This window comes from Mobula birostris, chromosome 3 (genome assembly GCF_030028105.1).
Source record: "Mobula birostris isolate sMobBir1 chromosome 3, sMobBir1.hap1, whole genome shotgun sequence".
Taxonomy (NCBI): domain Eukaryota; kingdom Metazoa; phylum Chordata; class Chondrichthyes; order Myliobatiformes; family Myliobatidae; genus Mobula; species Mobula birostris.
This window is the reverse complement of record NC_092372.1, coordinates 196,677,793-196,695,395: the sequence shown is the minus strand read 5'-3', so window position 1 is coordinate 196,695,395 and position 17,603 is coordinate 196,677,793. Positions and strand designations below refer to the sequence as shown.

Genomic DNA, 17,603 nt, shown 5'->3' with positions numbered 1-17,603 from the left:
AGGTTACAGAGGTTTGTAGACTCAGCCAACTCCATTAGGGGCACAACTTTCCCACCATCAAGAACATCTTCAATGAAGTGATGCCTCAAGAAGGTACTATCCATCACAAAGTACCGTCACCATTTAGGACATACCCTCTTCTTGTTACTGTCATCGAGGAAGAAGTACGAGAGCCTGAGGACCCATACTCAACAATTTAGGAACAGCTCTTGCTCTCTGCCATCAGATTTCTGACAGTGCATGAACACTACCTCATTATTCCTTTTCCTTGCACTAATTTTATGTAATTTACAGTCATTTAATGCTTTTGCACAGTACTGCTGCTGTAAAACAAATTTCATGTCATATAAGACGGTGATAATGAAACTTATTCTGATTTAGAGTTAAACTCAAAAATAATAAGGCTTCAGGGACATTCCAAATCCCTGTTGAAATCCTTCAACACAGCAGTGAAGAGTTGAGATCACAAATCCACAATCATCATCTGCATGTGGGAAGAGGAGGCTATACCTAGAGACTTCATGGATGCTGTAATATCTTCAAAAAAAAGGAGACAGGGCTGACAGTGGTAGTACAGTGGGATCTCACTGCTGCCTGGCACAGCAAATGTCATTCTTTGGGTTCTCCTCAATTGCTGCTCCCAGTGACTAAAGAGCTGCTCAAGAAATTACTGTGTAGATTTTGTCTGCTTGGAGATACAGAGGACATGATCTTCACTGTGTGCCAAAACTAAGAAAAAGCTAGGAAACTTCACTTCATTTTTTGACCACACTAAAACCATTATCTCAAATAGTTGTGAGGTGCTGTGAAACAACCTCCTCAAATTTGGTTGCCCAAAGAAACATGTTTCCATCTTAAATATTCAGTACTCTGGCATGTAAGTCATGGTTCTTACCAACAGGTCTGCAGAGAATAAAAAAGAAAACTAGTTTAAAACCATGCTGTATTATTGCCCCAATAATTTTTTCAATCTATCCCACTGCAACTTGATATCTCCTGGAAGTGGAGATAATCTTCAGAATTAATGGGAAATTTATCAATTTACAGTGACTGCACTCCAGAATGGAGGTTATTTAATTTTGCTTGCAGAGTTGGTCTGTAAATGATGTTTATGATTATGCATGCTCAGAGACTGATCTTCAAGATTAGTCATTCACCATAGCATTCAAGAGGGTTGATCGTGTACTTCCTAAGACAAACGTCTTCGATCAATCTGCTGTGCTGCACTACACTGCCTGCTGATTGTAAAGGTTCAACGCAAGATTCTGGAAAATTATAGTTCACTTCTCATATCTAGGGAAATACTTATGTGTGAAAACAGATACTGATGTAGAAATTCACCCCTGCCTTCAATGCAGAGTCTTTGATCAGTTGAGAAATAATTTAAAGATCATGTCCTCAGATGTGGCACATAACTTTGATCCCAGCTGTCCATTGTGTTTATGAAATTTAGACTACCTTTACCTGTTACTTCAGAATACTGGGAAAATAACACCAATGGTATATTGATATAATCCTCAAGATTCAGTGCAAGACAAGTGAACCATGGGCAGTGTGGTCAGAATTGAGGCACTTGACACTCATTCGGCTTGGTTGGCAAAGCCATGTTATTGGCATGCCCAAAACTAGAATCTTCAGATGAATAGTTAACTCTGAGTTCAGTTATGCGAAGCGATTATAATGCAGGTAGGGATAAGTTTTGAGGACTTGAAACTTCCTTGAAGGAGTAGGCACTTCATTGGTCCATAACTGCACAATGGTCAGGCCACACCTGAGAAAAGAGAAGCCAATAGTATTTCAAATCCAGGGCCCTTCATCAGAATTAGGAAAGAGAGAAATGAAGTTAGTTTGAATAGCAGATGCTGTCTGTCCTGTGGAATGTTACTGTCATTTTCTTTTCTGCTCCCTAAACATACTTGTGTTCTTTTCCTCATCTGATGAAAGGTCTCAGACCTAAAACTCGAACTCTTCATAAGTGCTGTCTGCCGGCTTGAGTATTTTCATCATTTTCTAACTTTATTTCAGATTTTCAGCATCTTCACTTTTCACTCATATTCTTTCAAAAATCTGTCGTGATAAATTTAGAAATAAATATTTCCCTAAGTGGCTGTGAATAACATTGTTTTTGCACTAGCATTTTATTGTGTGTAGCTGTTAATAGAAGTGTGATTGAAGAGTAAAAGGCTTTTGGTATTTCCATGTTATTTAAGTTGTGATAAATTGGCATAGTACAATTCTGTCTGTGTCCAAATTATGAAATTTTGCTACATTAACTATTGACCATTGGTTTGTGTTTTTTTGATTTGCAAAGCCATGTTTTACATAGAGATTGCAATACTAGGGTTGTAATTGTGATTTTTCACAATTTATTTTGGACATTCTTCCTGGTGGCTTTAAAACATCATATATAGATTTGATATGCTTTTTATTCTGGCGTCTTCCCTCTTCCTTTCCGGTCCTGAAGAAGAGTCTTGCCGAAGTGAAGATGGTTTATTCATTTCCATAGGTGATGCCTGACCTGCTATGTTTCTCCAGCATTTTGTGTCTGTTGCATCATATATAGATGACACTTATGCTGACAAATCATAGCTAATTCCAGCAATTACTTCTTAGATTTAATTCATAGATAATAAAAAGGATGAATATTTGTTGGGATTTTTCTTGTCATGGAAGCTTGAAATGTTGATTGTACAGACAAGCTTTTGCAATGCAGACAAAGCAGACATTTCTGCCCTTCCAGTGAGAACACTGAGCACTATTTACAGAGGGTCAGAGGTGGAAAGTGGAGAGGTGGAAGGTGGGTTACACACATGGATAAAAGATCAGAATTAATAGCATGTGACCATATTTGGAGTTGATCCAGGAAAATGTGATTATCATAATGGCAAGACTGGAAAGAGCAAAAATGCTGATAGTCTTTACTTGGACATATCAGCATTTTTGCTCTTTCCAGTCTTGCCATTATGAGCTTGTTTGAATATTTCAAGAAATGTGCAGATCTGCTCAATATTTGAGTTGGGCATAGATTTGGGGTTGGGATTGACAAAGGCAGCAATGGTAGATAGTGTGTTGCCAGTAAATCTTTCCACGAAGCTGAAACAAATTATTGAGGCAGATGGCTTGCCTCCTGAGTAAATGTGGAATGCAGATGAGGGAGGGCACTGTTGTGAGAGTCTGTTCTTGTATATGAGAAAACTGTTGCCGTCTTCAAGGCTGCCAAACATAGTCCTCCTTGGAGACAATGCTGAGGGGGAAGTAGGATTAAATCTCTCATTGTTGAACATTTAAAGAACTAAACAAATATTTAAATTCTTAGCTTGGAGTGGGTTGGTGACTTAACAGAAGAGGCTGTGGGGAGGAACAAGTTAACACCAACATAATTTTGCTAGAGCTGCTCAATATAAAAAGAGAAGTTCTTCTAAATCAAATATGATAACCATCTTCAAAGATAATGATCTGAATGTGGAAACCAGCATTGAATATGCCTGTATGATTGAAAATGCCATGATTTGCCTTCAAGAGATATTATCATGAGAAGTAGCAGAAAGATTTTTGCTTTTATTTATATATTGAGATACAACACTGATGAGGCCCTTCCACCCCTTGGAGCTGCACCACCCAGCTACCCCCCGATTTAACCCTAGCCTGATCACGTGACAATTTGCAATGACCAATTAACCCAACAACTGGCAGATTTTTGTTGTTACCTTTTTATGCCTTGTTCGTCAGTCATCTCAGTAAGGCCACATGAAGAATCCTCAACATCAATGTTGTTTGTTCCAGTTGGCCAAGATTAACCACCATCATCATCTGCACAGCAGCAACATTTCTGCCTCTCACATTAGCCTACATAACCACCATTATGACCCGAGTGATTAACCTGAAATTGCAAGATTTTTTCTCTTCACTACCTTGTATATTTAATCTATAATTTTTATTATGTGTGTCTTCTGTGATGCTACTGCAAGCAAGCTTTGCATTATACCTGTACCTTACTATACATGTGCAGATGACAATAAACTCAACTCGTCTTAAAGGAAAGTAATGCCTTTCCAGCTTCAGTTTCTTAGAACTTCAGTGGAAGGAATCAGGTTTAATATCACTGGCATATATCGTGAAATTTATGTTATGTGGCAGCAGTACATTGCAATACATAATAAAACTGTAAATTATGGTAAGAAGCATATATATATCTATAAAACCATCAACTATCCCATTAGACTGTCTGAGATGAAAATTAAAGGTAAGATTTATTTGTCACATGTACATCGAAACATCAAAACATACAATGAAATGTGTTGTTTGCATCAATGACGGACACAGTCCAAAGATGTGTTGGAGGCATTCTGCAAATGTTGCTTTACTTCTGGTTCTAACATAGCATGTCCACATCTTTCTCTTACATCTTTGAAATGTGGGAGGAAACCAGAGCACCCGGAGGAAACCCATACAGTCACAGGGAGGATGTACAGACTTCTTACAGACAGGAGTGAGACTTGAACCTTGATTGCTGGTGCTGTAAAGCGTTATGCAAACTGCTATGCTATGCTGCCTTTAACTACCTTGACTCATTGTCCAGAATTATGTCCCAAACTCTATATCCTCTATCTCTTAGAGTTATAGAGTCATAGCACTGAAACAGGCCCTTCATCCTATCTGGTCTCTGTTGCACCATAAATCTGCTTAGTCCCATCAACCTGTACCCAGGCCATAGCCGTCTGTACCCTTCCTAACCCTGTACCTAACCAAATTTCTCTTAAGTGGTGAAATCAGCTCCGCACGCACCATTTGTGCTGGTTGCTCTTTCTGCACTCTTACCACCCTCTGAGTGAAGTAGTGCTCCCTCGTATTCCCTTTAAACATTTCACCTTTCACCCTTAACCCATGACCTCTAGTTATAATCTCACCCCCGACATCAGAAGAAAAAGCATGCTTGCATCTACCCTATCTATACCTCTCATAATTTTGTACACCTCTATCATTTCTCCCCTCAATCTGATACACTGTAGTGAATAAAGTCCTAAACAATTAGTTGAATTGCGTTGCAGCAACAACCTTGCCCTCAACATCAGCAAGACCAATGAGCTGATTGTGGACTTCAGAAAGGTTAAGACAAGGGAACACAAACCAATCCTCGCAGAAGGATCAGAAGTGGAGAGAGTGAGCAATTTCAGGTTCCAGGGTGTCAATATCTCTGAGGATCTAATCTGGATGCAACTTATTGATGCAGCTATAACGAAGTCAAGGCAGTGGCTAGATTCCCTTTGGAATCTGAAGAGATTTGGTTTGTCAACTAAAACACTCAAAGACCTCTACAAATTATACCATCGGGAGCATTCTGACTAGCTGCATCACCATCTGGTATGGGTGAGATGGGGTGGCGGCGGGGTGCTGCACACGATTGAAGTAAGTTGCAGAAACTTGCAAAATTAGTCATCTCTATCATGGGGACTAACCTCCATAGTATCTTCAAGGAGGAGTGGTGCCTCAGGAAAGCAGTGTTCGTCAAAAGCAAAAGAGAGGACATACAAGGAATCTAAAGCTAGTGGGAAGATAGAGGACTGGGAAGCTTTTTAAAAACTTGCAGAAGGAAACTAAGAAGGTCATTTGGAAGGAAAAAATGAATTATGAAAGGAAGCTGGCGACTAATATCAAAGAAGATACTAAAAGTTTTTTTAAGCGTATAAAGGGTAAAAGAAAGTTGAGGGTGGATATAGGATGAATAGAAAATGATGCAGGAGATATTGTAATGAGATACGCAGAGATGGCAGAGGAACTGAATGCGTATTTTGCATCAGTCTTCACAGTGGAAGACATCTGCAGTATACCGGACATTCAAGAGTGTCAGGGAAGTGAAGTATGTGCAGTGAAAATTACGACTGAGAAGGCGCTCAGAAAGCTTAATGGTCTGAGGGTGGATAAATCTCCTGGACCTGATGAAATGCACCATCAGGTTCTGAAGGAAGTAGCTGGAGAGATTGCGGAGGCATTAACAATGATCTTTCAAGAATTGATAGGTTCTGGTTTTGTACCAGATGACTAGAAAATTGCAAATGTTACTCCGCTATTTAAGAAGAGCAGGAGGCAGCAGAAAGGAAACTATAGACCTGTTAGCCTGGCATCAGTGGTTGGGAAGTTGTTGGAATCGATTGTTAGGGGTGAGATTACGGAGTACATGGAGGCACATGACAAGATAGGCCAAAGCCAGCATGGTTTCCTGAAAGGAAAATCATGCCTGACTAACCTAGTGCAATTTTTTGAGGAAATTACAAGTAGGGTAGACAAAAGAGTTGCAGTAGACGTGGTGTACTTGGAGTTTCAGAATGCCTTTGACAAGGTGCTGCACGTGAGGCTGCTTAGCAAGATAAGAGCCCATAGAATTACAGGGGAGTTACTAGCATGGGTGGAGAATTGGCTGATCAGCAGGAAACAGAGTGGGAATAAAGGGATTCTATTCTGGCTGGCTGCCGATTACCAGTGGAGTTCCATGGGTTGGTGTTGGCACAGCTGCTTTTTCGGATGTATGTCAATGATTTGGACTATGGTATACCGTATAGCCTACAGTATAATAAGGGACTACTTTATGTTTTAGTAACACGTTGTTGCATACGCTATTAGGTGCGTACTGAGCATGAACTACTAGGCGCGTATTGATCTGTACATGTGTGCCGAGTTCGGTTTCTGCCAGTAAAGGATCATGAACCTTAGCTCCCATCTCCAGCGTTTTTATTAATAACATTGCTGTGTTACCAGGCCACATACACAACATATCGGATTAATGGATTTCTGGCTAAATTTGCCGATGATACAAAGATAGGTGGAGGAGTGGGTAGTGTTGAGGAAACAGAGAGCCTGCAGAGAGACTTAGATAGTTTAGGAGAATGGGCAAAGAAGTGCCAAGTGAAATACAATGTTGGAAAGTGTATGGTCATGCACTTTGGTGGAAGAAATAAACGGGCAGGCTATTACTTAGATTGGGAGAGAATTCAAAATGTAGAGATGCAAAGGGACTTGGGAGTCCTTGGGCAAGATACCCTAAAGGTTAACCTCCAGGTTTAGTTGGTGGTGAAGAAGGCGAATGCAATATTGGCATTCATTTCTAGAGATATAGAATTTAAGAGCAGGGATGTGATGTTGAGTCTCTATTAGGCACTCATGAGAGCACACTTGGAGTATTGTGTACAGTTTTGGGCTCCTTATTTTAGAAAGGATATACTAACATTTGGAGGGGGTCCAGAGATGATTCACGAGAATGATTCCAGGAATGAAAAGGTTACTGTATGAGAAACGTCTGGCAGCTCTTGGGCTGTATTCCCTGGAGTTCAGGACAATGAGGGGGATCTCATAGAAACACTTCAAATGTTAAAAGCCCTGAATTTATTTCCCATGGTAGGGGAGCCTAGGACAAGTGGGCATGACTTCGGGATTGAAGGACGTCCATTTAGAACAGAGATGTGGAGAAATTACTTTAGTTGGAGGGTGGTAAATCTGTGGAATTTGTTGTCACAAGCGACTGTGGAGGCCAAGTCATTGGGTGTATTTAAGGCAGTGATAGATAGGTTCTTGATTAGCCAGGGCAATAAAGGATATCGGGAGAAGGCAGGGGAGTGGTGATGACCGGGAGAATTGGATCAGCCCATGATTGAATGGCAGAGCAGACTTGATGGGCCAAGTGGCCTACTTCTGCTCCTATATCTTATGGTCTTAGGAATCGCCCCCACACAGGACATGCCCTCTTCACATTGTTACCATCAGGAGAAGGTGCAGAAACCTGAAGGCACACTTTCAGCAAATCAGGAACAACTTCTTCCCTTCTGCCATCCAGTTTCTAAGTGGACACTGAACCCATGAGCACTACCTTTTTATTTCTGTTTTTTTGCATTACTTATTTTAACCTGTAGCTCAGCTCCTCCAGTCCCAGCAACATCCTTGTAAATTCTCTCTGCACTCTTTCAATCTTATTTACATCTTTCCTGCAGGTATGTGACCAAAACTGGCACAATAATACAGATTAGGCCTTACCAACTTCTAATACAATTTCAACTTGACATCCCAACTCCTGTACTTAATACATTGATTTATGATGGCCAATGTGTCAAAAGCTTTCTTTTTACCTGGTCTACCCGAGATGTCACGTTGCCAGAATTATGGATCTGTCTTTTCAAATCCCACTGTTTTACCGCAGTCCATGGTGTCCTACTGCTCACCATGTAAGACCTACCCTGGTAAGTCCTCTCAAGGTGCAGCACCTCACACTTCAAGTTAAGTAAAGTTTTTTGCCATTTAACTATATACATGTAATTAATGTATATAACCATATAATGTGTGTGTGTGTCTATACACTTCTTCGGTTGTCCATCAAAATCCGATGACGACGTCCACTCCTTTAACGGTGAGATCACAGCTGTCGCCAAGTGGTACGGTCAGCAGCAACATCCTCCAGGTCCTCGGGTCTGATCTTGTACTTCCTTAAAGCATTCTTCATCTGATCCTTATAGCACTTATTCAGCCCTCCAGCTGAGCGTCGACCATGATGTAGCTGGCCGTATAACACTCTGCGGGGTAGCCGACATGGGGGCAGCTGGTGCTGGGTGATCATGGCCTCAATACTCCTGCAGTTGGTCTTTACAAGTATTTCAGTGTGAGGCACCCACTCATGCCAGGTAATTCCCAGGATGTGCTGGAGGCAGCTTATGTGGAAGCGCTCCAAGGACTTGATGTGATGGCTGTAGGTTACCCAAGCTTCACAGCTATAAAGGAGGGTGGTGACACGGACTGCTTGGTATACAGCGACCTTTGTGGAGGAACGAAGGCTCCCGTTCTGAAAGATTCTGCGCCAAAATCTCCCAAAGGCAGCTGAAGCCTGTTTAATGCGACTCTGGATGTTGTTGTCAATGCCGCTATCCTCAGTGAGAATGCTCCGCAGATATTTGAAAGGTGGCACTACTGACAGCTTTTCATTACCAACAGTGAAGGCAGGTAGAGTGGGTGGGACACTGGTACTCCATTGGCAAACCACTTCTGTCTTGGTGGTATTGACAGTCAGTTCCATCCTGCTGTATGCTCTCACCACCACAGCAAGGATGGTCTGAAGAGCCTCTGGCGTGTGGGCCACAAGAACACGGTCGTCTGCATACTGCAGCTTCAGGGCCTGCTCTCTACGGAGTTTGGTGGTTGCGTGGAGCCTCCTGTGAGGCAGGAGTCTGTGCTAGCGCCAGTGCTCTTTAACATCTTCCTCTTGTGGGTTACCAAGCTTCTCCACAACGAGATTGAAGACAACAGCGGTGTGGCAGTGGACGTCAGATTAGATGGGTCTACACACACACACTAAACAAAGAGAGAGATGAGACAAAGTTTCTTCGAACCAATGTCTAAAGCACAGTAGTCCACATAACACAAAACTTCTGAATGTAAGGATAAAATCTGCAGATGAATCACACATAAAAACTTGTCTGCATTAAATTCCATCTGCTATTTTTCAGCCCATTTTTTTTACAGCTGGTCCAGATCCTGCTGCAAGCCGTGATAGCCTTCCTCGCTTGCTGTCCACTACACCCCAGTCTTGGTGTCATCCACAAATTTGCTGATCCAGTTAAGCATATTATCATCTGGATCATTGATATAGATGACAAATAACAATGGATTGGCACTGATGCCTACAGCACAACATGAGTCACAGGCCCCCAGTCAGAGAGGCAATCATCTGCAACCAGTCTCTGGTTTCTCCCACAAAGTCAATGTCTAATCATATTTACTACCTCATTTGGAAGGCCGAGCAACTGAACCTTCTTAACCAACTGCCCATGCAGGACCTTGTCAAATGCCTTGCGAAAGTCGATGTAGACAACATCCACTGACTTGCCTTTATCAACTTTCCTGGTAACTTCCTCTTATTTTCAGAGGCACGTTAAAATCTTGCTTATCTCCATTAATATAAATTTATGTGGCTTAGCATCGAATTATACTTAGCAGTGTTCCTATGAAGCATTCAAAACGTTTTGTAATGTTCAATGTGCTTTAAAACTGCATATCATTACATCCGTGTCACACTTTTAACTTCTTGTTGCAGTCGATGATCTCCATGGCGTCAGGCAGCCTTGAATGATCCTCAGCACATTAGAGCAATTTTCTATTTTATGCAGGGCCTTTATTGGCATATTAGAATATAATTTGTAAAATATGCAGAAAATGTCTTGGTGCAAGATGTTAGCAATCCTTCTCTTACATAGAACACTACAGCACAGTACAGGCCCTTTGGCCCACAATGTTGTGCCGACCCTTAAACCCTGTACTTCCTAAAGTTCATAATCATCTCTTTGGTCTTGTCCACATTGAGACTCAAGTTATTGTACTCACACCATTCAGCCGGTCTCTGTACCTCCTCTCTGGACACAGTCTCATCATCATTGTTGACGTGGCCAACCACTATTGTGTCATTAGCGAGCTGACGATTCAGGTTGAACTGGATCTAGCAATGGCGTTGTGTATCAACAGCGTGATCTGTGGCAGGGAGCTGAGCTCGCAGCCCTGGGGAGCACTGGTGCTGAGTGTGATGTTGCTGCCAACACGGGACAGACTGTGGTCTTTCTGCTAAGACGTCCAGTATCCAATTACAGAGATGGGTGTTGAGACCGAACATGGACAGTTTGTTCTCCAGCTTCTGAGGGATGAATGTATTAAACACTGAGCTGAAGTCAATAAATAGCATCCTGTCATATGAGGTACCAGTTTCCAGGTGGGGCAGGATGGAAGACAGTGCAGAGGCTATGGCAACATCAGTGAACTGATTTGAGCAATAAGCGAACTGGAAAGGGTGCAGTGTAGCAAGAAGATGGGATTTAATGTTATCCATAACTAGTTGCTCAAAGCACTCAATTATTGATGAGGTCTGTGCCACTGGACGGTAGTCATTAAGGCAGGTTACTGTCATCCTCTTGGACATTGGATGATGGTGGCTACCTTGAAGCTTGAAGGGGCAATAGACTGTTCCAGAGAGATGTTGAAGATGTCTTTCAGAACCGGAGTTAACTGGGATGCACAGTGCTTCTGCACACAACCAGGTATGTTATCAGGCCCCATCCTAGTTAGGGTCTTCCTCTCAGGAGCTGCAGCCAGACAGAGTACCTGCTCCTTGGGAGGTGTGTGGGCCTTCCTTGCTGACACATTGTTCCTTGCATAGAAGACATTCAACCTATCAGGAATAGAAGCATTACTGTCACTGGCGCACAGGGTGGGCTTGTAGTCCATTATGGACTGAATGCCCTGCCACGTGTCACTCATCTCTTTGGTGTCACAGAAATGGCTCCTTTGCCTTTGTGATGGTGCGGGAAAGCGCAGCTCTTGCTGACCTGAGAGCTGTCTTATCCCCCGATCAGAAGCAGCTTTCCCATCTCTCAGCCATGCCCGGACCTCTGCTGTCAGCCATGCTTAAAGAATAACAACATTACTGCATGGACTGAAGCGTCTTCTGGGTTCCTGCATTAGCACTAACCTTTATGTCAATCTGTGAAATACTGTCAGTGGCAGAGTTTGTGTCAGCACATAAATATTTAAGTATCATGACAAACGTATTATCAAAGTATGTCTGGCATGAATGAGTGACTAGCTTGCAAGCAGCCTTATCTTTCAGACATTGAGTGAAGATGTTTGTTTAAGTGCCAGATTTTTAACTTGGTGCATAGTGAAGGACAATGATTATTTTTGTATAGTATGGAAAGCTCATTAATGTTCACTCCCGCAATTTATTTGGCCTATTTTACTTAAGGTTTGCATTTGTATGACTTGAAAGGCAGTGCCTGACCTCCAAAAAATTCCAAGTTGCTTGATTCTTTATGCTTGACAGATGGAACAGAAATGAATGCTGGTATTCATGAAAGAAAATATCATCACCCTGAAGTAATAACGCTTTGGTTTTCTTTTCTTTTTTTTCCCTCTCTTTTCAATTCACTGTCCTGATGTGTAATGTTGAAGGAAAAAAATAGTAGAGGCTTACTACAGAGTGTAAGTGTCAAAGGTTTGGTTCTTAGTGCTTCTGTGAGGAAATTTGCATTAGTGGCTATATCCATTTTATTCTTGGCTTTAATATCCACCCGCTTATTAAGTAATGTGTGCCTGGCTCATAACCCATCTTTTTTCATCATTTTGCTGATTGATGTCCAAACCCTTGGGTAATGCCCACTCAAAGCTTGCTGATCTCTTAAAAATTGCTGAAAGAGATTGCATCTCAGCCTTTAAAATAATGCAATAAAATAAATTTTATGGAAACATCGAACCTAAGTTATGCTGAATGATTCCTTGAAAATACGAAAGTCAAAATGAGCATGCAATATTGAAATAATATTTTTCTTTTCAAAGTTATTAATAATTTCATCACTACAACTGCACTTACTAACTTTTCTTAAAAGTCCCCTTGATCCAGAGGAGTGCAAAGCCCTGAACTACAAGCACCTTTGTTCTTTACAACTAAAACAGAGTCAGCTGACGAAGTATGCAGTTGAGTTTCATTGCGGTCAATTTTCCCAGATAACGAATGTGACACATGGCTCTATCTAATAGTCTTATAATCATTAGAAGATAGGGTTAAGTGTTAAGTAATCTTGGTTATGTCAAACCTTCCAAGGATTGGAGAGCATCACCATTGTTGGAATTAACTTCAGTATTTTCCATAATACTGTTCAAATAAACTTAGTGGCAAACCGTACACTGTTTGATAATGCAAATATCTAATTCACCAATCTTGTGGCAGCAATCCAACGCATAAAAGCATGTAGACATGGTCAAGAGGTTCAGCTGTTGTTCAGACTAAACATCAGAATGGCGAAGAAATGTGATCTCAGTGACTTTGATCGTGGAATGATTGTTGGTGCCAGATGGGGTGGTCTGAGTATCTCAGAAACTGCTGATCTCCTGGGATTTTCATGCATAGCTTACATGCTCTGTAGTTTGCAGAGAATGGTACAAGAAACACACACACATCCAATGAGCAGCAGTTAATGAAGAGAGTGGCCAGATTGGTTCAAGCTGACAGGAAGGCGACAGTAACCCAAATAGCCATGTGTAACAATAGTGGTGTGCAGAAAAGCATTTCTAAATGTACAACATGTTGAACCTTGAAGTGGATAGCTGTTGAAGACCACAAACAGAAATACAAGAGGTACCTAATAAAGTGGCCACTGAGAGTATGGGGGCACGACTTGATATGGGGGCACGACTTGATAAAGTAAACTTAGCTAGTTATTCTTTATTAGTTGAACAATGTGAATTTCAAGGCTTCAAAAAGAACTAAATTGGAGAGTAAAGACAAAAACGATAGTCAACATAGCTCTTTGCATGTTCTTTTATTGATAGTTACTAATTTTCTGTTCCTTTTCAGAATAATGAATACAGTTTTGTTGTGCTGTCTCAATTTTCACAATCATCCAATGACATAATTGGGCAGAATTGTTGCAGTTTATATTGAATTGTTCATCTTAAGATGCTGTCAGTGGTTTGTCATTGCTAGAGGGAATTTTGTTGATGAAATCTGGTTCCCGGTTTAAATGTCTATCTAGGGCATCATGTTACCATTATTAAAGTTGTACTGAAAAACCAGCTGTGGACAATAAAATGAAAGGAGGAATTGTGAGTTAGCAATGATCTTTTATCTTGACCCTAATGATTAAATCATAGCAGAAAGGAATCCCAGAAATTTTCCAGTCAGGACCTTACGTATTTTTAACCATTGTGGTTGCATTGAAATCCTTTTAACAACAAAATATTAAGATTTCTATTTATTCACATCAGAGATTTTCATGTATTATAAGAGAAACTAAGCTTATTGCATTGTGGCTTAGCATGGAAACCACAGAAAAATAATGCTATTCTTTTGCTAGCAAAAAAAAAGACCATACTGTAACTAGTGTGTAGTGTAGCATTGCAATTTTATCTTACATGTTCTAGGGAGAGGCAATCTACATGGATGTGGTGCTATCTATCTGATTGTGGTGCATATTATTTAGATGATGATTCTTGTTTTTGTGACTGGAAGTTCTTTTTTCCGTCTAGGAGGAGGAAGGGACAGAAGACGAGAACAACAGGACTGAGCCAGTTATTCGTGCTGATTCTTGCCTTGAGCACGGACAGAGTTTTTCGCTTAGGTATGCTTGCATCAGTAACTAATTAATTGTTGCATGCTGTTTGTTGCCCATAAAGGTTCAGTTTATAATAGCCCTTATTCAGCTAAGTGAGTTTGTTATTGGCCAGTATTACCTGCTGATTCAAAACTGCCTAAATAGCAGGAAAAATTACATTGGTACAAGATCATGTTTATGAGGTACTATAGAAAACAAGAACAATATAATTGTTGGCTGAAGTAGGTGTTTCTATTGGTCTGACTAATATTTGGCAGGTAATATTTTTCCAAGACTTCAATATGCATTCATTTCTACTCATATAAAACATTTTAATCATCTAATTTTTAATTAAAAAGTGAACGATATTCTCTAGGAAATCCTGCAGACAGATCATCTGGAAGGCTATGTCAAAATGAGGATAATTTTTCATCTGAGTCTCTTCATCACGTCATGTTTGACTGCTGATGCCTTTGCTGTACAAAGCAGCATATTTTGTTTGTAGCTGAGGTGATTGTTTTCTTTCAAACAAATCCAAGCAGACCAGCCTCCTAATAATCAACTATTCTAGTAAAGGAGTTTTCCTATTCAGTAAGGGATTTGGTCGCCAAGGTTCTTTAGTTTTATGTCAAATAGTTTGCACACTGTTTTCATGGTTATTTTATTATTTTTAAAAATTTTTGCTCATTGACCAGTTTCTTGTATAATTGGATTAGTACACTGTATTGTCTGCATAAATGGTAAAGTATTTTTGTTTTTAATTTGGGTCATTTACTTCACATTATGTTACTTCATTCATCATTGTCTCACAGTGACGTGCTAAAGCTGGTTGAAGTCTCCAATGATGGAGGACCTTTGGGAATCCATGTAGTGCCTTTCAGTTCCACAGGTGGAAGGTAAAGTAACAACACATTCTGCATCTTTTTTATTTTTATAATTGTATTTTATTTTAATTAAATCTGCAGTGTCAAATAAATTGAATGCTTAAAATAACAATTGGAAAGTTCTGTGCTTTCACCTCAGAAATGATATTTGAGTGCTTTGGAGTAGTGGCATTTTTATTTTAGTATTTTTCAATGTTTTCTTGAAAATTTATTTATCAAATTAGAAGCTAGGGACAAAACAGCAATCATGTTTCTACTGACATGATGGTTATATACCCTTGCCTTGGGTTTGAAAATCATCCTGGATGAAACAGGAACAAACACTGCAGTTTTAAATTTGATATCCTCATGAATTCATCAGTTTCTTTGTGCTTTACCTTGAGCTTTTAGGTCATGCATATTATTGCCATTCTAACTCCTCTGTGACAGACTGTCTGCGCATGAACTGGCATGAGAACATAGACATAGCAAAATGTTTTTTTTCCACTCAACCCACATGATTCCCTTTAAACAGCAGTCTCTCTGAGCTTTGATCAGAAGAGAAGCATTCATTAAAGCAGGCTTGAGGCAGAAGCATACTCTTCGTAATATATGTCAAGTGTAAAAAAATGTAGAAATATTACCCAAAGAACTTCAGTGTGTGAGAATAATGTCAGAATTGATTGAATAATGCCATGCTAAGATGGATGGATGGCATTGAATTCCACTAATAGGGCTTGTTATACTTAGTGTTTTTCCCCTATGAGTTTTGATGTTAAGTCTTTCTCAGCTCATGAATATCAAACAAAGCTTTAACATCAAAATTGCAATCCAAGCAAACTACCCCCACCATGTAAAATTTTGCAAAGAACACTGTAGCTAGGAATATCATTTTCACAACAAGAATGTTTCCCCTAACTTCTGAAGGTGCTGTTCAATAGAGAAACCTAATTTTGAAGTTATATTCTCAGAAAAAACTTTCATGTATTAAACCTTGCACTACTTTATTTAGACAGCAACTAAACCTCATCTGTTGTGCCATGTTGACTTAGATGAAGTGGTTTTGGTTGATGGGTTTTCCAATTTGTTGGAAATTGTCTCTATTTGTTTCTTTGTGTGACTGAGCAAAACTGCTTTAGTAAATGCACATTTTTAGTAGTATGAAAATATGTTATTTGCATTCTAATAATGGGGACAACTGCGAAAATAAATCTTTTCCGGTGATGCACAGAGCTTACCACAGCTTTGACACATGAAAGCCTCTGCAGTTCCACAAAAGTCTGAGCCTAGTGTGATCTATGCACTGAATATTCAGGCAGTGGTTGCATCTTGTCATTGGTGTTGAACCTTGGAAGGGTCAGGAAAGTTATTCAGTGACATACATCAAGCATAATGTAAGGCAAGCAGACAGAAAGTTATCATCAAAAAGCCTTTTGCCTGTGTATAATTGTTTTTCTCCATGAAATTAAATGATAAAAAGATACAGATTGGCCTTTCATGAGTTCTTTGAAAAATTTTAAGTACAATAAATTATTAGCTTCTCTTCTGAACTTGCCTTGAAATTAGAAGTTGCATGAAATTTTTCATAGGCTTCTCTGCGTTTTGTCTTTTTTGGATCTAATGTAATACAATTTCCAGCATCTGCAGTAACATTCACCTTTTAATGCATGGTTAAAACATAATGGTTTTTAAGGTTCATTCTGAGGCACCAGGGAGATTGTAACAAGTGAACAAGAAGAAATTAATAGGGCTAAACACACATATCAACAACATGGTTTTCAGGGGCAATTTTAAAAAAGATTGAACTCAAATATTGAAGCCAAGGTTTTACATGATGTGGCAAATTCGGTCATCGCACAAAACTAGTCCAATTGGAGTTTTGGTATAGATGTCGGTCGGAGCTTGAAAGTGTGAGGAAATAAATTTGGAGCACTGTAAACAGATGAAGAGCAAGATATATGCAGCAGTACTGGAGCTGACTGGAAATATGATAGAGAAAATGATGGTGGTCAAGCCAATCCCAGGAATAGTTGTTTCTTAAGTGACAAAAAGAAAAGAATTGATCAATCTTTGAATTGAGTTAAAGATCAAAGATGGGAGTTTCAAAATTATAGAATCAGAAGGTCAGTTTGTGATTATGTTTCTTGTCATTGTTATGACCCATCTGATTTAACCAAGATGGTGGTCAGGGAAGGAGTGGACTCAAGTACTATGGCTATGGAATTTGTGGTTGGTCCAAAAACACCAGCTCACTAGCTACAGTTACCCCATAGTTAGTCCAAGGCATATTTAATCAATTTTGACTTATTTGTGATGATGCATTTGAAAAAGCCAGGATGATTGACGATTGTGCAAGGGACATTTGCATGTAGAACCCAGACCAGTAGGACAACATGCACGTAGATGTGGTGGCCAACTGTGGGGTTATACTGTTGTGGGATTTCAATTTCCCCGGCATTAACCTGCATTCACATAGTTTTCAAGGTTTAGATGGGGTACAGTGTGTAAAGCGCACCTTAGAGACATTTTGAAGTATTATCTACCTAGGACTGCAAGAGAATGGTCAATACTAGAATCAATCATAAAGAAAGCAGCTGGGCAAATGGTTGAAAAGCAAATGGGAGAACATTTG

General features: G+C 40.0%; 1 protein-coding gene across 7 annotated transcripts in view; it reads left to right on the top strand.

Moving 5' to 3' along the window:
* Nucleotides 1-17,603, top strand: part of pard3aa (par-3 family cell polarity regulator alpha, a) — an 881,596-nt gene that overhangs the window by 496,177 nt on the left and 367,816 nt on the right. For all 7 annotated transcript variants that reach the window (XM_072253986.1, XM_072253983.1, XM_072253982.1 and 4 more), the window contains 2 exons: nt 14,044-14,135; nt 14,921-15,004. In XM_072253986.1, coding sequence (XP_072110087.1) covers nt 14,044-14,135; nt 14,921-15,004 — 176 coding nt within the window. The remainder of the gene's footprint in view (nt 1-14,043; nt 14,136-14,920; nt 15,005-17,603) is intronic.